Genomic DNA, 23,037 nt, shown 5'->3' with positions numbered 1-23,037 from the left:
CAAGTAAAAGATCCTCCCCACCACAGGACTACAAAACACCTTGGAAAGATCCTGCTGTACCTGACATATTCCTTCTTGTTTTCCTCTGTTACAGGGATGCTTTTGCCATTGGGTTTCAGCTCATGTTGAATTATCTCCCCATATGCATTGTGCTCCACACAGAACGTGTGGTCCAAGACTCCTGTGATATCGTTCTCACTGGCGGAAAGAAATAAGCAACGGACTCATCAGGGAGCACACATCCTGCAGATCTCTCACAGCCATAACACAGCTGACAGACATCACAATTTAGTTCTCCCACAGCACTTCCAATTTCTGCTTGGAAGCAGAAGGTGAGCACACATTTCTGCTCTGTTACACTTTAAAGCCATCATCAGAGTTTCAGTGTTACACTTTAATAACACCTTACTGCTAACAATGGGCCAATTTAATAAATTAGAGTCTAGTAAGTGAGCAGTAATCATTTACCTCCCTCCCCTCCCAGATTTGAACACTTCAAGCATGTTGAGCTTTAAAGAAGCTGAATTGTACAAGAAAGATGTTTCTTAAATCTGCCCAAGCAGGGGATCAAAATACACTGCATTTCTTTTCAGCTGGATTTAGGAGAATTATCAAGTTAACTGAGAGAGAATCTCAGCACTCTCAGAGCTCACGATACGTACAGTATCCAGACCAAGCTGTTGTGGAGATCAGGGTCAACCAATTCCATGTCATCCAAAGTAATTGGCTTCCCCAGCAACTGCTTGTAGAAAGGCAAGGTGAAGCCCCCATCAATGTAGTGTCCATGGAACACAGCCATCCCCATTATCCGGCCAACAAAATGGAAATAAGATAAGTGTTCCTGAAACAGAAAGGAGAGACCAAGCTGTTCAGCTCCATGAGACCTCCAGGCTATACCTGCACAGTGTGAAGTAAAATCTCAATACAAAGAAAAGAAACCAACACACAACAAAACAAAACCCTATCAAGAGCTTTTTGGTTTGTTTGGTTGGTTTGGTGTTTCTTTTTCTTAACAGACAGCACACTGCCTGTACTGCTTCCAGTACTAAAAATCAAAATCCATGTAACTTCTCCCACAGAAAACCTAAAGTGACATCTTACAGAACATTACCACCACATTTGAGAAGTTTCTTTGATTAGCATTAGAAAGCAATGATCATATTTGGTGAGACAATGGAACAGGTTGCCCAGAGAGGTTGTGGATGTCCCTTCCCTGAAAGTGTTCAGTGCCAGGCTGGATGAGGCCTTGACCAACCTGGTCCAGTGGGAGGTGTCCCTGCCCATGGCAGGGCAGTTGGGACTGGATGATCTTTAAGGTTTCCTTCCAACCCAACCCATTCTATGCATCTAGGAATATTATTCCACCAATTGAATCTCTAGCAGTAGTGATATGGGTTCCAAAGTCTAAGACATTCCAGATGTGTTTGATATCTAGTCACCAAATGACCCTTTAGAGAGCTCCTGTCACCAGTCGTACCGGGTTGACCGAAGAGTCTGGGTTGATTTGCAGCGTGTAGATATCGTCTCGGGAATATTGGAAGAGACCATAATATGGATTCAGCATCTCGTGTGACAACAGGTAGAGCCACTCCCTGCAGAAAATCAAATAACTCATTGTGTACTTCAGACAACAGCAGCCCTACACTGAAGATCTTGTCAAAGCAGTATGATTTTTCTCAATCTGACTGGTAAACATGAATAGGAAGGAAGCTGTCTCTGAAGATGCTCAGAGAAGGCTGAAACACCTTGAACACTGTATCCAGTTCTGATGTCCCCAGCATAAGAAGCACACAGAGCTGTTGGAGCAAGTCCAAAGGAGGGCCACAAGGATGATCCAAAGGCTGGAGCACCTCTGCTATGAGGATAGGCTGAGGGACCTGCAGTTGTGCAGCCTGGAGAAGAGAAGACTCCAGGGGGCCCTTAGAGCTGCTTTCCAATACCTGAAAGGATCCTACAGGAAGGCTGCAGAGGGACTTTTCATCAGGGTGTCTGGAGACAGGACAAGGGGGAATGGTTTGGAGCTGAGGGAGAGCAGGGTTAGACTGGATCTAAAGAAGAAGTTCTTTAGTACAAGGGTGGTGAGACTCTGGAAGAGGCTGCCCAGGGAGGCTGTGGCTGCCTCCTCCCTGTGGGTGTCCAAAGCCAGGCTGGATAAGGCCTTGAGCAGCCGAATGTAGTTAAGAGGTGTCCCTGCCCACAGCGAGGACGTTGGAGTAGATGATCTCTAAGGTCCCTTCCAACCTAAGCCATTCTGTGATTCTGTGCAATCAGAATTATTTTTACTGGCCCTGTAACTGCACAGCACTTGACAGATGATGTATGTCTCCAAGTTACTTATTTTCATGACAGTTTCTGACTGTGATTCTCCCTCATCCGTTACACTAGGACGAGACACTCTGTGTTCTATTGACTATAATACAGAGATGTTTGAATCAAAAACATGCATCTTCTGGTAATGGATGTATTTAAAGTTTTAATTACATGTTCACAAGTCACTACATAATGGTCTAAAAACTGGGCAAACAACTACATTTCCTAGCTTGGCCTTCCTCATCCTCATGTACAGAGGATGGTAGAGACAGACTGGAAACAAAACCCATGCTGAAAAATACCAGCAGGTCCTTTGGAGTACACTGCACACCAGCATCTGTAACTGCTTTGATTTAAACACTATTATTATCATCAATTAATAGTAATTGAATCACCAAGACTGTCTGACTGGTTATGGTTAATTAGCACGGCCAATGAATACTCCTAAATGAGTCACTCATTTAGAGAGAACAGATCCGTGTGCCAGAGGTAGGGAGGATTTTCAGTGCAGTAAAGCAGCATCTGTGCAATTGGCCAAGACAATTCCTACACTGCTGTAAAATGTGAAAATAATCTTCAGACAATCAATAAACATAATTTGTTATAGGCAGGTGAAAATTAACCTCAGACTATTGACAGACTTCAGTCTCCTACTAACGGATGGGTTTTAACATTTTGCTTCAAGCAGCAGTGACAACGTGCAAGAAAGGATATTTTTGGATCAAAGTTCTGCCACAAGGCCAAGTATTTAGTGGTTAAATTCTCAGCTGCTTAAGTTCAACTCACCAAAGAGACAGACAGCAATTTTAACAGATACCAAAAGCCTGTCCTGCACCTATAATGGACATCTGATGCAATCTGTAACACACACGCTGATTTATTTCCAATAAATTAGGGGGGTTAATGCAATTTCTCCTTTAAAAGACTACCTGAAAATATCTATTCTCCTGAAATACAATCTGTTACAGAAATAAATACAACTAAGAGTCAAAAGGGATGACATGAGCTGGTTTAGGATTCAAAGCACAGGTGGTGATGGTGTGGGAAGAGACAGAGAACAGCCTGTTTACCTGGCAACACCTCCGTAATCCAGGCCTTCTTCCCCTCGGAATTTTATCATCAATCGTTTCCACAGGTCTTTTGGCCTCATCTTCATGACTTGCCTGTAGGATTCCTGTGAACACAGCACATGTGCTTTTATGAACTGCTATTTACAGACAAGAAGCTGCTACTGCTTATTGGAAATGAGGGGAGTATCAGACACTGAGTCTGAAGGGGACACCATTCGAGGGGACACCATTTTGCTAGCTACAAAGCAGGTTGTCACATCACTGACTGTTACTTAGTTCTCTACAAATATGACAGCACTTGTCCAATAACAGATGTAAGAACCACCCTCCATTAAAGTTCCAGAGGTGCACCGTGATCAGAGCATCCTCACAACTATAAAATACTAAAATCTGTGCCTGTAAACTCCTTCTGTTTTGCATAAAGGCTCAGGGTTTTGGCAGTCTGAAAAGCCAGCAGTGGAGCTTCTGCTCTGGCTAGAACAAACCTGCAACCTTCTTCATGAAGCATCTTAAGAACAGAAGCATCAAGGCCATCCCAGTATGCCTACAGAATTATTTACCAGTAAGACTTCACCAATAAAATATAAAAAGAAAGCTGGAAGAAGCAAAATGAATTCTGGTGTCAACAAGGAATTAACCCCAGATTTTCCAGTTTTCAGTTATGTCCAGCACAGCTGCCCAGAGCTTTGACTCTGGAGATCAGACCCAACAGGTTCAATGTAAGTTTTCAGAACAAGAACATGATCTTTTTCACTGCTGTGCAGCAGCCTTTCCTCCCTTTCTCTTCCAGTTGATTATGAACTGATTTGAGAGTCTCCAAAGGGAAGACCAACATAAATCTTGCTTGGCTGGCAAAAGCTGTGACAACACAGTGGGGCTATCAAGCTTGTGGGTGGGGTAAAAATGCAAAGGGATGGGTGATAAAGTTCTCAGAAGGACAGGCTCTTCTCCAGAACAAGCCAATTCATTATAACAGTCCTTTATCAATTCAAGGGAATTATTCTGCTGAATAATGTCACCAAATGAAAGGCAGATCTCCCATTGCGGGCATCTCTGCCCATGCAGAAGCTTAAAGAACTCATAAAATCGGTTTGATTCTTGGGGGGGAAATAAACCAAAATCAACCAGAACTGAGACAGAAGACCCAAAACTCTAAAGATGGATCCTATTCAACAGTGATTTTGCTTAAATGACAGCTGATCAGAGATCACTGATAACTCTTTGGTTTTCAGTGTGTGACATCCTCTCTGTAACAGGCATTAGAGTTCTTACAGTGAAGGAAGAAGTGAGACAGCATCTTTAAATACATGAAGTGTTTGGACTCTTTTCTCAGTCCCTGAAGGTCTCCAGCCACAGGGAAAGTTTTCCTCCTCCTTCTCTACAGGGTAAATACATCACCTTTAAGTACACAACAGTTCTTAACATCTCTTTGATATGCTTCCTCTTCCCATTTGACACCAGTGAAAACCCAGCTTCAACTCCACACATCAAGATCTAATCAGACTGCTTAAAATAGTTGGGAACAACCCTCCTCCCCTTCCCTCAGTGATAAAAAAATAGGTCAAATGCTCAAAATTACCTCAAAAATCTCTTCCCTGGAAACTTCAATACGACAATGGCCAGCTTGAGGTTGCTGCTGTGACAGCTCTTGCCTCAGGATCTTCAGCTTTTGCACGAGGTCTCGCTTGTACCTTGGCACAGTCAGACACTCTGCCTCATCTGGGAGCTGACACAGGGACACTACCTGCTGCTGCTGCTGGTGCTGCTGATCTTTCAGTTGATTCTGGCGGCTGGAAACAAACACAGCTGTCTGCAGACATTCAAATCATACACCCCCTGTTTTCTTCAGGTGCTTCTTCAAGATGAAGTCTTTGTAACCAAACTAGTTCCAGTTTACTATGCTTATCACTGGGAGGGAAGAGCTGAGGGACAGAATGGCTAATCCAACCTCCCCACCATGGGCATGGGCAGAGACACCTCTCAGTTATACCTGGCTACTCAGGGCCTCATCCAACCTGGCCTTGAACACCCACTGGGAGGAGGAAGCCACAACCTCCCTGGACAACCTATCCTTGAGTCTCACCACCCTTGTACTGAAGAACTTCATCCTAAAATCCAGTCTAACCCTGCTCTCCCTCAGCTTCAAACCATTCCCCCTTGTGCTGTCTCTAGACACCCTGATGAAAAGTCCCTCTGCAGCCTTCCTGTAGGATCCTTTCAGGTATTGGAAGGCAGCTCTAAGGTCCTCCTGGAGTCTTCTCTTCTCCAGGCTGAACCACAGCTCCCTCAGCCTACCCTCATAGCAGAGATGCTCATCCTGGCCCTAGGATGATTTTTGTGGCCTTCCTCTGGACTCACTCCAACAGGCTCTGTATCCTTCTTATGCTGGGGACATCAGAACTGGACGCAGTTCAGTATTTGAGGTGGGGTCTCCTAAGAGCAGAGTAAAGGGGCAGAAGCATCTCTCCTGGCCTGCTGGCAACATTCCTTGAAGCAGCACAGGCTACAATTTGCCTTCTGGGCTGCACGAGCATTCTGCCAGCTCATGGTGAGCTCTCACCCTGACTAAAGACAAATGCTTCTGTCTTTCTTGGCAGCTACCAGTTGGTTTTAGGGTTTGTCACTTCTATTAATGCTACTCTGCAAAGTATGCAAAAGGTTACAGCCTGCTCTAACAAGGTATTATCCTTAAGAATTTTACTGCTAAGCTGCTGACGCTGAATTTCTCAGCGAGCGTTTCCATATTTCCTTTGCCTGTTTTGCCTTCCTCCATTTTCACTGGAGGGATCTGCCAAGCACTGTGCCTCTAATCTCCACTCAATGTCACAGTCTGTTTTAAATGGCTTGTCTGGAAAAGAGTAAGCTTACAGAAAGATGTTTGTACTGGCAGCTTGGCAAGGACATTGTCCCTTGTACCTGGCCTAGTCTGGACCACAGGAATGTGGGAGTTCACATGGAACTGACTGGTACAGATACACAAGTGTTTTTACTTGCAGTTCTAGGAGATTTTGTAAATCTAACTACTAGGAAAAGTAAACAAATGGTGTTGCAGAGATGTCCTCTCCTGTTGTTTTTTGTGCACAGCAAGTGGATATTTTCTAGCTTTTTAGTATGCCATTTCCAAACAACCCAGGATAAAAATCTATGTTTTACCTAAACCGCGAGAACAGTCTCACTGTGGAACACATGGGAATACCCTGAATTTACTGGTAAGTAAGAAAGGCTACAATTCCAAATGTTTTCCAGTGGAATGTCAAGGAATTCGGTTTGTTCAACTTCAAAAAATAGGAGAGGGAGCCAAACACAGTTTTAATGCATTTCAAAATTGCAGCCTATTGTCTGTTTTGAAACAAAGTCTACGCAAAAGCTCTACTGGCCAACCAAAATTCACCTCCAGCAGGCTTTCACCACAGGAACATTCAGAACTGGCAATTAAAAAAAGGAGTGGGGGTGTTCCCAGTTTGCCTTGTGGTTCTGAACAGCTCTTGGTTCACCAGGAAAACTATGATGTAGTTGCCATTACAGAAACGTGGTGGGACGATTCTCACAATTGGAGTACTGCACTGGGGGGTTATAAGCTCTTTAGGAGAGACAGGCAAGGGAGAAGAGGAGGAGGGGTGGCCCTGTATATTAGGGAATCTTTTGATGCCTCAGAACTCGAGGTTGCAGATGAAAGGATTGAATGCTTATGGGTTAAAATCAGAGGGAGGCCACACAAAACTGACATCCTGGTTGGAGTCTGTTATAGACCACCCAACCAGGATGAGGAGGCTGATGAGATATTCTATAAGCAGCTGGAAGCTGTCTCAAGATCATCAGACCTTGTCCTTGTGGGGGACTTTAACCTACCAGACATCTGCTGGGAACTTAATTCAGCAGAGAGGAGACAGTCCAGAAGGTTCCTAGAGTGCATGGATGACAACTTCCTGATGCAGCTCTTAGGTGAACCTACCAGGGGCAAGGCTCTGCTTGATCTGCTGTTCTCAAATAGAGAAGGGCTGGTGGGAGATGTGATGGTTGGAGGCTGTCTAGGGTGCAGCGACCATGAGATAGTGGAGTTTTCAATATGCAGGGAGATAGGGAGGAGCAGTAACAGAACCCTCACTTTGGACTTTCGGAGGGCAAACTTCAGGTTGTTCAGGCAACTTATTCAGAAAGTTCCCTGGGTAACAGCCCTTGAGAACAAAGGGGTCCAGGATGGTTGGACCTACTTCCAACAGGAGCTCCTAAAGGCACAGGAACTGGCAGTTCCCACATGCCGTAAGACGAGCCGGCGGGGAAGACGACCGGCCTGGATGAGCAAGCAGCTCCTGAAGTATTTAAGGGAAAAAAAGAGGGTTTATTGCCTTTGGAAAGGGGGGGAGGCAACTAGTGATATGTTTAAGGATGTTGTTAGATCATGTAGAAGAAAAATTAGAGAGGCAAAAGCACAGTTAGAAATTAAACTGGCCGCTTCCATGAAGGACAACAAAAAGCATTTTTATAAATACATTAATGCTAAAAAGAGGGGCAAGAGGAGCCTCCACTCTTTATTGGACGTGGAGGGTAACATTGTAACTAAGGATGAGGAGAAGGCTGAGATTCTAAATACCTTCTTTGCCTCCATTTTCAACAGTAAGGCAGGAGGACTTCAGGATAACTGGCCTCCTGAGCTGGTTGATGGGGTCAAGGAGCAGTGTTGTACTCCTGAAATCCATGTGGAATTAGTTCGAGACTTGTTGAGTCACTTGGATATTCACAAGTCCATGGGACCTGATGGGATTCATCCTAGGGTGCTGAAAGAGCTGGCAGCTGGCTAAGCCTCTGTCCATCATTTTCCACCAGTCCTGGCTCACTGGAGAGGTCCCAGAAGACTGGAAACTGGCCAATGTGACGCCCATCCACAAGAAGGGACGAACAGAAGAACCTGGGAACTACAGGCCTGTCAGCCTGACCTCAGTGCCAGGGAAAATCATGGAGCAGATTGTCTTGGGGTCAATCACTGCATACCTGAAGGATAGCCAAGGAATCAGGCCCAGCCAACATGGATTTAGGAAGGGCAGGTCCTGCCTCACCAACCTGATCTCCTTCTATGATCAGGTGACCCGCCTGGTGGACGTGGGAAAGGCTGTGGATGTAGTCTACCTGGACTTCAGCAAGGCCTTTGACACTGTCCCCCACAGCAAACTCCTGGCCAAGCTGTCAGCCTGTGGCTTGGACAGCAGCACTCTGTGCTGGGTTAGGAACTGGCTGGAGGGCCGAGCCCAGAGAGTGGTGGTGAATGGTGCCACATCCAGCTGGCAGCCTGTCACTAGTGGTGTCCCCCAGGGATCAGTGCTGGGCCCCATCCTGTTCAATATCTTTATTGATGATCTGGATGAGGGGATTGAGTCCATCATCACTAAATTTGCAGATGACACCAAGCTGGGAGCAGGTGTTGATCTGTTAGAAGGTAGAAGGGCTCTGCAGAGGGACCTTGACAGGCTGGACAGATGGGCAGAGTCCAACAGGATGGCATTCAACAAGTCCAAGTGCCAGGTGCTGCACTTCGGCCACAACAACCCCATGCAGAGCTACAGGCTGGGGTCAGAGTGGCTGGAGAGCAGCCAGGTGGAAAGGGACCTGGGGGTACTGGTTGAAAGCCGCCTGAACATGAGCCAGCAGTGTGCCCAGGTGGCCAAGAGAGCCAATGGCATCCTGGCCTGCATCAGGCATAGTGTGGCCAGCAGGAGCAGGGAGGTCATTGTACCCCTGTACACAGCACTGGTTAGGCCACACCTGGAGTACTGTGTCCAGTTCTGGGCCCCTCAGTTTAGGAAAGATGTTGAATTGCTGGAGCATGTCCAGAGAAGGGCAACGAGGCTGGGGAGAGGCCTTGAGCACAAGCCCTATGAGGAGAGGCTGAGGGAGCTGGGACTGTTTAGCCTGGAGAAGAGGAGGCTCAGGGGTGACCTCATTGCTGTCTACAACTACCTGAAGGGAGGTTGTAGCCAGGAGGGGTTTGGTCTCTTCTCCCAGGCAACCAGCACCAGAACAAGAGGACACAGTCTCAAGCTGCGCCGGGGAGGTTTAGGCTGGAGGTGAGGAGAAAGTTCTTCACAGAGAGAGTGGTTGGCCATTGGAATGGGCTGCCCAGGGAGGTGGTGGAGTCACCATCCCTGGAGGTGTTCAAGAGGGGATTGGACGTGGCACTTGGTGCCATGGTTTAGATAGGCATGAGGTGTAGGGTGACAGGTTGGACTCGATGATCTTTGAGGTCTCTTCTAGCCTTCTTGATTCTATTCTATTCTATTCTATTCTATTCTATTCTATTCTATTCTATTCTATTCTATTCTATTCTATTCTATTCTATTCTATTCTATTCTATTCTATTCTATTCTATTCTGTTATTTGCAAACCTCCTATTTAAAGCAATTTTGCACACATCACCCTCAAGGAAAACCAACACCAGGTGACCAGCAACTCTTCATCAGTAGTCTTACAAGGCTAAGGTTTAGAAACCCCTGCAATGCCACACTCATTGTACATCACTTCAGCTGGAACTCAAAGCTTAACATTAATGGTAATAGCTCTTAACTGCTGGGCTCTAAGGAGGCAATGATACACAGAAACCCCACGTCCTAGGATGCAGAACTTCAGAAGCTGGCTTAACCAACATTGTTAGTCTCACAGGGCTTCGTTGCTTGCTGGTTTTAAAGTAAGTCTGCCTTAAGAAGCTGATCACATTGGTCTTACCACAAACTCACCTGACACTGCACTACACATCTTTATAGACATGAATGAGGTCAGCCCTCAGGCTCCTCTGCTCCAAGCCAAAGAGCCCCAGCTCCCTCAGTCTGTCCTCACAGGAAGATGTTCCACTCCCTTCAACATCTTTGTGGCTCTGTGCTGGACTCTTTCAAGCAGTTCCCTGAGATCCTTCTTGAACTGAAGGGCCCAGAACTGGACACAACACTCCAGATGCAGCCTCACCAGGGCTATGTGCATGGTAATTTCTTTTCATCTGTGATTAGATTTAAATCTAACTGTCACTTAAACTGTATTTACCTGATATACAAATTAAAACAACATCACTGTTCTGAGAGCTGAACTTCAATTCCACAAGCATGAGCATGTGCAAATATTCCTTGTATTGGCTACCAGAGAAGGTCATAATTATATACTAAGGTTAGCAGAGGTTCATACTACCTTTAAGAGTAAAAAAGGCAGCCTCCCCTAATCACAAAGCTAGTCAAAGCTAGTCTAAATGAATATGTAATCTCTGCAATGAGCATGAACCTAAGATCTAAGCATCAAATGAAACCAATCTAAAACAGGGCAGTACTATGAAGAGAAAAGCAAAAATGCCATCCTCCGTATTAGACTAAAAATAATCAGTGCAGTATTAGCTAAACCTGCAGTGCTTAAAGGAATTACAGCTCATTTCTTAGTTTGTTTGCACAGCTGAAGGACTAAGCTTGGTTCTGCAGTGCTTCAAGGATCTAGCTGAGCACTGTTCAGGTGCTGTAACTAGCAAAACCTGTCACAAGCTCTTGGCCACTGTTCTGAAACAGAACTGGGGAACTGGTTCGATTGTTTTCATTACCTAGAATGTCATCCCTGGAAGAACAAACTGCTTTATTCAGCCCAGAAAAGTCAGTATCACTCTTTTCATTATGGCTTTGAACCTAAAACACCATCACACCCATCCCACCTGAATTCTAAGCTCATTTCTCAGATGAGCTTTTTGTTTTCTACAGAACAAATAAGAGGTAGGCTTAAGGGGAAAAAAGTGGGGGGGAGAATAGCTTTCACTTATCCTGTTTGGTGCAATATAAGAATAAACACCAGAAAAGATTTATCAGACGATAGACTCTGCTGATGATACTGCTGCTTGAATTTCTGAAACCCTTCCCTAATGAAATACAGCTGTAGACATGAAAAACTGAAGCACACAGTAGTGGTATTTCAAGTTTAAAGAAATGCAAAATGGTTCTGTGATTCTGGAAGGTGAAAGTCAAATTGGATCTTCCAGATAAAGCAAGCTACCTGTTTGCCCTCCACAGCACACCTAGGACTAGCCACTAGGACCCTGTTTAAAAATAAACCTTCCTGGGAAGGAGTTTTTCAAACAGAATCACAAAATGTTAGAGGTTGGAAGGGACCTCCAGAGATCATCCACTCCAACCCCCCTACCAAAGCAGGATCCCCCAGGGTAGTCTTCCCAGGAATGCATCCAGGTGGGTTTTGAAAGTCTCCAGAGAAGGAGATTCCACAACCTCTCTGGGCAGCCTGCTCCAGGGCTCCATCACCCTCACTGTAAAGAAGTTTCTCCTCATGTTGAGGTGAAACCTTCTGTGTTCAAGTTTGTATCCACTGTTCCTTGTCTTATTACTGTGCACCACTGAAAAGAGATCACCCTCCTTCACTTGACAGCCACCCCTCAGATATTGACAGACATTGATCAGATCCCCTCTCAGTCTTCTCGAGACTAAACAGCTCCAGGGCTCTCAGTTTCTCTTCATAGGGGAGAAACCTAGCCCAGTTAACTGAACGTTCTACACTGTTGTAGCTAAGAAGGTTGGCATTTTCTGTTGGATAAAATATCTAAATCTAAAGTAAAGCAATGAACTTCCTGTGTTTCAAACATGAAAATGCTCCTCTACTGATAAGTATATTTTAATACCATATTAGTTTGAAATTGCCAATCTAAATTCAGCTAAAATTAGTAGCGATTTTTTCTAAATTAAACCAAAATGATAAAAAGAACATAAAAGTGTCTGGATGATGTCGGTTGACCAAGGCTCTGTACTATACACACATATACTGAGGATTTCTATAAGCAAAATACATTATTTGTCAATATTTAGACTCTTCTCCCCCTTGGGCTGTTAAATTCAAATGTCTATTGGGCTGACAGTCTAGCCAGCTTTTATGTATCACACACAAGATCTGCTGACCTACTGGATATTTCCATTCCTCAGTTTTGTCTTCTCAGTGCCTGTTCCCTTTTTCTTTTCTTCCCAATGATTCACTTCCTTAACAGGACTATTCCTCCTCCTAACTCCTTGCCTAGGGCTGCAAGGCTTTCTATCTGGCCAGCTCTCCATTGTGTTTCTTCTACTTAACACCTACTCAGTACTTTACAGGTGTTTCCCAGGAGTATTAAAAGGTGTTAGGAAGAGAAACAATAGAGTCAAACTCCCAGATAGCTTGGACTAACAGATAGCCATGCCTAGGCAAAAGAGAAATGTTTATTTGCTTTTTGGTTTCCACTTTCAGTAGAAAATCCCCCTGTGTGAATGAGTGCCTAGAGAATAAAAACAAGAGCCAGAATTCTGTAGAGTTTTCCCTTCTCTTTTAAAAAAGTGCAGTACAAAAATGTGATATCAAGACACTAAGGCATAAAAAATGCAGTTCTTCAATTAAAAAACAAAAAAACAAACGAAACCAACCAACAAACACAAACGGAGTTAAATTATTTAGATCTTATTTTAAGAAGATCTCAAGTAGTCTTAAACTGAAGGCAGGAGCTGAATTATTTCTCCTTTACTCCAGGAGAATAGTTGGGCACTTGTGCACCCCTGTCTAACTCAGCAGTCTTTCACATCACTGGCTACTGAATGCAACCTCTTATTTTAAAGAGGCTCTCCAGAGCTGAAAATAGGATGAAGAATGAAGAAAAGGAAAGGAAGTGTCTCTCTTGTATCAGAAAAATTCTATGGGCCAACCTTTTCCACTAACCTCCCTCCTGCTGCCCCTAACTCACAGCATCTCAATAGTCACATTCCTGCCTAAACTCTGCTAGAGGTAGATTTTTCCCAAGAACAAGCAAACCTGTCTTCTTTGCTGTGTAACAGAGAAAGTTGGTAGTGTGCTAGAGCACCACTGCTGTGCTGTAAACACTACTGAACAGCAGAATACATCTTGATATAAGATCTAGCCCCCCTCAGGAGTCCCTTTTTTCACTCAGCATGTGCCAGAGACTGTAGACTTACTTTAAGACTAAATGCAAGTTAGCAGATAGCCGTGGGTCTGTAAACTGCGTCGTCCTGTTGTTATGGTCAACAAAATAAACTCTGCCTGTTGCTGTATTGCGGATCTCCCATCCAGGAGGCAGTGGACCAAGCTCTTCACAATTGATGTTGCTAAGATCCCTGTGAAAACAAATATAAAATGAAAAATACCTCAGCATTTGGCCTCTGAGCCAAACAAGTGTAAATGTAACGGAACAATTCCACACAGTCTGACAAAACGTATTGTCTCAGAAACTTGAGCTCTTCAGCTGGGATCTCTACTCCAATGGTGCAAGCCCACCAAAGGAAAAACACACACCCAGAACACATGCCATGGGGGGGAAAAAAAAAGTCTTATCACATCACCTTCGTTTTTACAAAGGAGTTTCAGATGTGAAATTAATACCAAAATAAAGATCACTGCCCTGCTTGCCAAAATGGAATTGCGGTTCTGCACCAATGCTGACAGAAAATGTTTCTAAACCAACATTAGTCATGAAAGGAACTCTGAATCATACTTGAAAAACTACAAAACAAAGCTACATTTCTGAAGATGTAGACTTTCCATGGGGAATTCTGCATAGGATATGCATGCATGGCACAGGAGGTTTTGCCCCAAAGCCTCAAGTGCTAGTGGGAAGCAAACAGCTCTCTAACAAAAATATCTGAAATCAAATATTCTATGACCAATGACTAAGCTCTGCTCTGAGCAATGCAGGGGTGGTTTAATGGGTCTCAAGGAAATTCTGCTGAAATTAGGAAGATGTAAATTCACCCCAGAGTTTCACACAAAACAAATACTGGTCCTCAAAAATGTAAACTTACTGATTTTTCATGTATGTAATTCACACGTCAGATACCTCAGGCTATTGAGTGTAGCTCTTTTAAAAGCTGTTCACATCTCCCAGTATCAGGTGAGTTGAAAGGAAGAAAGAGCTGAGGGTCAGAATGGCTAATCCAACCTCCCCACCACAGGCAGGGATGCCTCTCAACTAGACTTGGCTGCTCAAGGCCTCATCCAGCATGGTCTTGAACACCCACAGGGAAGAGGCAGCCGCAACCTATTCCTGAGTCTCACCACCCTTGTACTGAAGAATTTCTTTCTAAGCTCCAGTCTAACCCTGCTCTCCTGCAGCTTCAAACCATTCCCCCTTGGCCTGTCTTCAGACATCCTTATGAAAAGTCCCTCTGCAGCCTTCCTGTAGGATCCTTTCAGGTATTGGAAGGCAGCTCTGAGATCCCCCTGTAGTATTCCCTTCCCCAGGCTGAACAACCCCAGCTGCCTCAGCCTGCCCTCACTGCAGAGGTGCTCCAGCCCTTGGATCATCTTTGTGGCCCTCCTCCAGACTCATTCCAACAGCTCTGTGTCCTTCTTATGCTGGGGACACCAGAAATGGACACAGTATTTGAGGTGGGGTCTCCCAAGAGCTGAGTAAAGGGGCAGAAGCATCTCTCCTGGCCTGCTGGCAACACCCCTCGATGCAGCCCAATCATTTCCTTCAAAATGTAGCAAGTTTCCCATTCTCTGAGTAAATTATCTTTCATAGTTTGAACATGGGACAATAATCGTCAGAGACAAGTAAATTTAAGCTAAATAGATTGATGAGACTGTAGTTCACTATAAACAGATGTCTACACACCCAAGGGGCATCCACGAGATTTCCCAGGTTTTCCCTTTTGTCTCCTCCTCCATCAAAACTCATCCCATTTGTCCAGCCTATTTGTCACCAAGTTTGACCCTCATAAATATATGCTACCACTTTTTCTTGTTGACTTCCAAAACCTGAATTAAACCCCCAAACTAATCCAGTTTTCACTGAAATATCTGAATAAATCTAATTTTTTCAAAGTGCTCAGATCCTGCTTTTTGTTCCATCATTGTGCAGAGTATTTACTATAATTCACATGCAAGATCTACAATAAGTTAACTGCACCTGTTCTCAAAATATCACTGCCATTTATTTCTTGCTTTTCCATCTTTGCATTAAAATAACTTGAAGAACTAAGGAAGACAGATTCATTTATTTTGATTAATGACTTGTTAAAATGATTTATTAGAGGCCAAGAGTCAGAAATATTAGACAGAGAAAAACTCTTGAGAGTACTGCCCAGAATATTGCCATTTGACAGCTTGAGGATCCTTCCGTCCTTTCTTACCTAGGTACTCTTGGATCGTGCCACGTGCTAACGCCAGTCTGAGTGTGCAGAAAATAGACCTGTCCCTGCTGAGTCGTCCTTTGCTCTGTGAAAGCAAGAAAAATAACTATAAAACCAAAAAAAAAAAAATCAGTGTCACAACTCCAAAATTCCTGACTGCCCCCAGAATTGAAAGAATCTTACAAATGGGAAGACAAAACCCACTTTCCCACTTTACTGGGAGACCTACAATTGACAATTTTTTTCATTTGCATACCATATCCTTCAGGTAAATCAGGAGGAGTGTGCAAGTGTGTCCTGCTCATGTAGTTCCTGTGCCTCTGTGACCTGACTCTCCTCTCGGCCAGCCGGGGATCTGAGGACTGCCCGCAGGTCGCTCCGTTCGTCCCTGTAATCGGAGTGTTCTCGTCCACGAAGCAGCTCAGTGGTCTACCTGGGCTGGAGTATTCAGATGCTGGCCTGGAAGAAAGAGGAAAAAAAAAAATCACAACTGCATTTCTGACTGCATATGGAGCTGCACAACACTGTGGAGAGGCTTCATCTCAGGGCTCTGGCAAAATCTTCATGGATGGCAGAACCGAGGAGCTGATGTGTGGAGCAGGATACCTCAATGAGGCGCAGAAAGCTTCTGCTCTGCACTCACTGATTCATCCCATAGGAACTCCTCACTTGTCTTACAGTCTGACCTGACACTCAGTTATATAATGCTACAGGATCAAGATCATATCCAATGCTCTCATGTACAGTTTCCACCTTAAGAGTACTGAGGGTAAAATAATTTTTTCTAATGAGCATTGTACAGCCCAAACTTTCTCACCTCACATTTATATAGCTGAGGAAGTGATCAGGCCTTGTTATTCCTTCTAATTTACAAGGAAAGTTAGCAGGTGAGGATGGTGAAAAAGAGCTAGGCAAGAGAAAAAAATGCTGGAGATCCCCACTGCAAGAGGAAACATTGACTTATGTGGTTTTGCATCACAATGCTGCTTTCAAAAGGATTTAAAAGAGGTTAAAGGAGGATTGATAAGGATGCAGGAAATCCCCCAAAGAAAATCATGTATTTTGCATTTTTATTTCTAGTCTAATTGTTTCTACATCTTGGAATAGGTATTTTAATGCACCTGGAAAAATACAGATAGGTAAATTTAAAAGGTGTTCAGTACCCTCACTCCCTTGGAAACTGCAGATACTTGTCAGAGCTGGCAGCATTAACGGTACAGATTATTTTAAGACAAATATATGCACACAGAGACTGGGATAATATTTATTGAGGATGGTACGGACAGTCTGCAGAAGAGTCTCAAAAACAGGCAGTGACACTGCAAAGCTGGTTTGAGGAACAGCTTCCACAACACCCCTCTGTGGTTATTAGAGGAGATGATCCTAAAGAAGTCCAAGCATGCTCTGTAACAATCAGCATGGACACAGACAGTGGTTGTCAGCTATTCATGATCTCTTCTCTTCATCCTTTATAATGCCTGCATGCTATCATGTCTGCATTTACAGAGTTCTACCATAACAGCTCTACAAGAAGGCGGAGATGCCAGTATGAGGGGAAGAAGAAAACCTAGTCAGAATGATTCTTCTGAGTTACACATCAGGCTGGCTGAAAGAGCAAGATGTTGGAGAGTGAAAGCATACAATGTTTGTAGAGTGACTCAGAGAAACGAATGCCCAATACTCCTGTTAGAGCCACTTGTGCTCAGCACTCCTGGCCAGCAAGTGAACTCCATCACACGCAGAGTCTCACCGTGTCGGTCGCTCCCACTGAGTTGTCCGTGTGATGTGATTTAAATATTGGATCCTTCCAGAAGCAGTCCTCCGCTCCTCCCACCTAGAATTCAGACATGGAGAGATAAGGCAATGAGCGGTATTTCCAGGAAACCAGGGCACAAAAGGTTTCCGACATAAGTGCCAACTCAGGAAGACTTACACTGTTATGAATCACTTCAGCTGAACAAGGTTAACAGGAAACAACTGCAAGTTCCACTCAGACCTGATCTTACCTTCTCTTGGAGCCAGGTAGATCATTAACAGTGTCACACCTTCAGTTCAATAACTAATTACATTCTAATTAAATCCAAATAGCCATATAAAGAAACTTCTTGAAAAACAATGTTTAATAACGTCTTTAACTGCTTTTACCCACTGATTTCAGTAAGTATTTTCAATATTTTCACACACTGCTTGCTTTCATTAAGAAGTCACCTTCAAATACCATGACTTTTTAATTATTGTTTTGCACTCCAAAACACAGCTAGCTTTGCAGTTACACAATTAAATAAGCCATAGTTATACAATAAGCACATTTGAAGCGAATACCTACACTGTTTTTGACTCCTCCAGACTCCAAATTAAGAAAAGAATGCTGTTTAGAATTTAGATGCTAATTTATGTTTCAAAATTCATCATCTGAAAAATCAGTTTCTCCTGTCTTTACCTGCCAAGAATCACATTCAGGTGGTCTGTGTTTGCTCTGAAGAAGCTGATGACAGCACCAGAACCTAAACCAGAGCATTTTTTCTGTATTCACAAAACTGGTTTAGGTGTTAATGATCTCATTAACTCTCACAGGGACAAATCAAAATTCTAAACCCTGCCTTTGGCAGGTAAATACAGCAAGAACTCAGGCTCTCTTGCTTCTCCCAATCATGTTTTCTTCATGATGATGTACATGCAAGAAGAAGCAATTCATTTTCATAACAGCACACACTTCTGCACAGCATGGTAGAAGGCAGCCAGGCCCTTGCCACAGAACTACTGCATGGAGGAAGTCAGTTTGCTGGCTCTGATTTAACATGATATTAATTTATCAGTTCTGTAATTTGACAGACAAACTTTTTCCTAGACAAGTGTATGTTTAAGAGTATCTACTCATACAGGTCACTTCCCATTCTCCAAGAGACAAGGGTCAAATAATCAACCACCTTCTGTATCCTCACTGGCTTATGTTCTGCTTTTACATTCAAAACTGTACAACTCTGACTACCAGAATAAAAAGAAATTAACATATTTGTGCACTGACTTCTCACTACTGCAGCTGTATGTGTATTTACATCAGAGTGATGGCAGCTTACCCATCTGGTAAATCATTATCAAACAACCGACTGCAATCCACAACTTGTCCTCCTGTGCCTATTCGGTCTCTGGACTGAAGACTTACTATTAAGACAACAAAAGAATTATTAAAGATGTGGCATCTGAATGCAAATTACAGTTAGATTTGAAAGATAAATGGTACAACTTGGAGGACTAAGTTGAGCCACGTTCTGGATATTTTGTCCTTCTCACAAATCAAAGAGAACTACACACAAAGTGCATGTTTTCATACAGGTAGTTCTACATCACAGTTCAAAGAAGTTAGCTTAAAGAATACAAATGTGAGTTAAGGCAGAACAAGAAGTTAACTCTGAAGCTGTTACGAACTTTTGAGATGAACTGTGACTCGCTGGTGGCAGCACGATGGCCAACCTCAGAGCTGGGACAGCAAGCAGGACAGTGCTAGTGCCACACCTGCAGCTCTAATGGGAGCACTGCTAACAGAAAGAGCTAAAATAAGAAATTCCTCTAAGTTTTGGACTTGTTATTATGTATTTTGTGTGCAAATGAGATTCAACACACACACCCACCCCAGGCAAAACGTAACTGCTGAAATCACTACATTTGGTCTAGTTACTAGCTGCTTTCAATCACCAGTGCTAAGAAGTCAAATGCAACTCTCACACCAAGCAGTGCTCAGCACCCTGAGAAGCCCTCACTGCCCTCAGCAAAACTGCATTGCTTGTTTCATTTAATGGATATTTATGCCTGAAGCTTTTGTACTACAATTATGAAAACAAAGATTTTTTTTTTTTCCAGGCAGCTTTTGTTCCCAGTATCATAATTTGCAAGTGTCCAATCTGATAATTTATGACACTTGTGTTCCTGTGGTTCTTTTTTCTTTTTTTGATGTTTTGTTTTGCCTTTAACAATAAAGTGATGACTTTAAAAGCTGAATACGTGCTGTGGCCCACATTTGAGGTGGCACTACTGTACCTCTGGACAACTGCCTGCAAGTCCTATATGTGCATGCAGTGAAGTAAACTTACAGCCATTAACCTAGCCAAAACCTAAGCTTCTGTCAAGATCACAAAGTTTAAAAAAATGATGTAACAGCACTGGCAGGTTTTGCCCCAGAGTCCAAATTTTCAACAACGGGTTTTGAAACTTTGGATTTTGAGCCTTCAACAGCCCAGCCCACGAAGCCCTGCAGTTACCTGCTGGCTTCATTCCTAATCAATATGAGCTCCTAGACTTCCAGGAACACTAACATCATAAAGCAACTCCTTAGAGCAAAAGACACCTTACATTTAATTTCAACCAAGATGATGTATTTATTCTGCAACAAACCCACACATTACAGTTCACACTGCTGCATGTAGACAAGGTTTGGCAAGCAATACACACAGACAAAAATGAAACTAAACAAAGGCAATTACCTCCTCTTTGCCTATGTGAGGACCAAAATTTGTGCACGGCTTCATTTTTAATGAGTAAGGACTCACTTTTTCTGCACCGCCACATCAGAAATAAAATGGTGGCACAGAAGAGAGCTGCAAGATTAAGACACAGTTCAGGTGCCCTTTGCATCCACTACTCACAAGTGTCCCCTTTTCTTCCCCCCTTTGAAGATGAACCCCACGTAGTTAAGATAAAAATCCCCTTACTGCCTGTCCCAAATTCTAAAGCCATACCCAATTTACACCTCATCTATAAGGTTATCGTCTGCTGAAGGCATCAATTACATTTTAATATTGCTTTCCAGTCTTGCATAGCCTTTTAATTTAAGTCACTTTATCATGAGAAGGACTGAGGGTGTGTTTAAAACTCCTTGTATCTTCTTTCTGATCTTGTAATCAGGATTTCTCTACCAGTGCAGTAGAATCACCTAGTTTTACTCAGGCTCCTTCACCCACTTGACAAAACTGCATTAGTGAAGAAAGATTAAAATATAAAGAGATTAATAACAACTATTTAAACAGGGGAAAACAAACAAACAAACAAACAAAAAACCCCTGGAGTCTCACCAGAACATAGCCAGGACTGGGGAAACCTGCCCTTTCTGATGGTAACAGCAGAATGCAGAGCACAGGGAGCTTGTGCCCTGTCAAGCTGTGTTTGCTCTAGGTTCCATGCACCATCCAGCAGCTTCTCCTAATCATGGACAGCCCCAGCAGCAGGCCAAAAGAGAAAATGCTGCTTGGCTCTACCATTTCTCATGATCACATCAGGGTAAGACAACTAGTCAGTATAATTTATGCCCACACTGCTGACTAGCTATCTCTGACAACCAGTTGAAATGTATTTGCCATGCCCACACTGCACAGTCTTTGCCTCAGGCTTCCCATCTGGCATCCCAGCAGCCTTGAGACACTTCTGCTCTGGGGTGGGGTTCTGGGGAGAGGGTTTTGCTTGTTTAATTAACAATTAGCATTCTCCAATCATGATGACAAGGATGTATGCTGTGTACTCTGGAGGGCAGCATGAGAGCACATCACAAGGTGAGGGTACAAGTCCCTGCTAGTGTCATGTCCGAAGGACTGCTGTGGGAAGAGCTGATCTCTGCTTCTCAGAGAGACCCTGACAGCTGAGCTCAGTTTCCTCTTCAAAGGAATTCCTCAAACAAAACTGCATACAATACAGCATGGATGATCAGGGGACCAGTGTACTGGAGCAAAACCAAAAAGCAAACTGAGCTGACAACACACTCCAAAAAAATGACTGCTTTATCCTTCACTTTTCTGTGCAAGCTCACATGGAAAATGTACTGGTCACAAATGATCTGAAGTGTCAGCAGTACAGTTATGATTCCAGTTCTACCATCATCTGACTCTCCTGGACGCTTACCTAACACTGTGCAAACACTTGCAGATCAGATGCTAGACAGATGGTTAAAGCTACATAAAGAGGTAAAGGCAGAGATATTATTCAACAGAAACTGGAGGAAAGCAAACAAATGCACTGCAGCCCTTCTTTGTTGACTGTTTGCTCTGGCTGACAAAACAAGAATGCTGCTTGGATATGCTTTGAACTACAAACTGAACATAAAACCTAGCATGAAAATTCACTTTCTCTCATTAACATCTTGCCATAAAGACTTCCTCATCCTGACCAAGATTTTTTTTTTTTACCTAAGTGACCTACTAGAAATCCTGCCTTCTGAAACAACTCCCAATGTACCCACAAAAGTGTTCATAAAGCTGTTTGTGGATGCTTTGCCTCCCAATTTGCCAGCTTCTTTCCAATTCTGAAGTTATTTGAGGTTTATGAGTTAGCAGAATGACAAAGCACAGCTACAGACATTGGTGACAGACTTGCTAATAACCCGTGAAAACACAAAATGAATTGACCGAGTCATCCCAGACAGCAATTCACTCCTGTTACAGCAAGATGCCTTACACTTTCACAGAGCCTACAGGAAGCACAGCTTTGCTGCAGCTTGCAGTGGCCAAGAAATGTACAGCCAGTTTTTCAGAGATTTGGGGCTCAAACTGTCACCAGTCTTTAACGTTAAAACAAATTTTCTTCAGAAAGCTTTTATCTGTCTCAACACTTGCAATCATATTTAAAGGATTTGTTCTGTTGGGTTTTTTTTGGGGGGGATAGTTTGGGGGTTTTGCTTCATGGGGTTTGGGTTTTTTAATTCTCTACACAGACACTTCTAGGCCGAGGTCCAAATGGCTCTGGCACTAGACACTGAATTTGAAAAAAGATAAAATCCAATACAGAAACCTGACATCTAGGAAAGGTATTTTTATAGCTACTGTTAATCTTCAAGAGAAGTAAAAGGCAAACCCCTTACTTACCCACTATCTGTCCTCTAACAGTATCATTGTCATTTGGCCCAAGCTTGCACAGATCCAATCTCTGATCTACAAAAGGAGGACACAAAACAGAAGTCATCAAACATTTCACTGCCGTTGAGCAGCATACTTAAGTACCATCAGAACAAAATGCCTTTGTTGTGTTGGGGGCCCCAAAGCTGGACACAATGCTGCAGGTGAGGTCTCCCCAGAGCACCTTCTCACATTATCTAAACCAACTGGAATATACAAACTTCACAAACCCTAACCGAACCTCAACTAGCTGTCACTCCTCAATATTCTGTGTGTAAAGTTTGGTCTGGAAGAAGAAAGCCCAGCCTTCAGCTTACTTACAACCAGTGTCTTTAAGGCGGTTGATTGCATTGGAAAGAAGCCTCACACAGCCCAGAAATCCAGCTCCCTGCTTTTTATGAATCTTCTTGTGGTTCCACACGCTGATCGTTATGGAATCCGACTTCCCGATGTATCTGAAAAGTGGGAAAAAACACCACCGTCAGTGGCACTTTCTCAACACTTGGAAAATGTTCCAGAAATCACTTTGGGAAGAACACAAAAAAAAAATTAAAAAATATATTACCAACCATTACATGAACAATTGAACACACACTGTACTGGCAAGAGAAAGCCATCTCAGCTGAGAGATACACATTATGCCTTAATGAC

The 23,037-nt window shown here is 43.4% G+C and overlaps 1 protein-coding gene across 1 annotated transcript in view; it reads right to left on the bottom strand.

The window, feature by feature from the left end:
- SMURF2 (SMAD specific E3 ubiquitin protein ligase 2) overlaps positions 1 to 23,037 on the bottom strand; it is a 48,215-nt gene that overhangs the window by 3,995 nt on the left and 21,183 nt on the right. Inside the window, exons 5-16 of the mRNA XM_054393767.1 lie at positions 22,708 to 22,841; positions 22,357 to 22,422; positions 18,589 to 18,673; positions 17,262 to 17,345; positions 15,768 to 15,970; positions 15,512 to 15,596; positions 13,337 to 13,495; positions 4,960 to 5,170; positions 3,381 to 3,484; positions 1,478 to 1,592; positions 663 to 841; positions 61 to 198 (exon numbers count right to left, since the gene is read on the bottom strand). Of these exons, the coding sequence (XP_054249742.1) occupies positions 61 to 198; positions 663 to 841; positions 1,478 to 1,592; positions 3,381 to 3,484; positions 4,960 to 5,170; positions 13,337 to 13,495; positions 15,512 to 15,596; positions 15,768 to 15,970; positions 17,262 to 17,345; positions 18,589 to 18,673; positions 22,357 to 22,422; positions 22,708 to 22,841 (1,563 nt within the window). The remainder of the gene's footprint in view (positions 1 to 60; positions 199 to 662; positions 842 to 1,477; positions 1,593 to 3,380; positions 3,485 to 4,959; positions 5,171 to 13,336; positions 13,496 to 15,511; positions 15,597 to 15,767; positions 15,971 to 17,261; positions 17,346 to 18,588; positions 18,674 to 22,356; positions 22,423 to 22,707; positions 22,842 to 23,037) is intronic.

Source organism: Indicator indicator, chromosome 29, assembly GCF_027791375.1.
Source record: "Indicator indicator isolate 239-I01 chromosome 29, UM_Iind_1.1, whole genome shotgun sequence".
NCBI classification, from domain to species: Eukaryota; Metazoa; Chordata; class Aves; order Piciformes; family Indicatoridae; genus Indicator; species Indicator indicator.
This window is presented reverse-complemented; position numbering and strand designations above follow the sequence as displayed.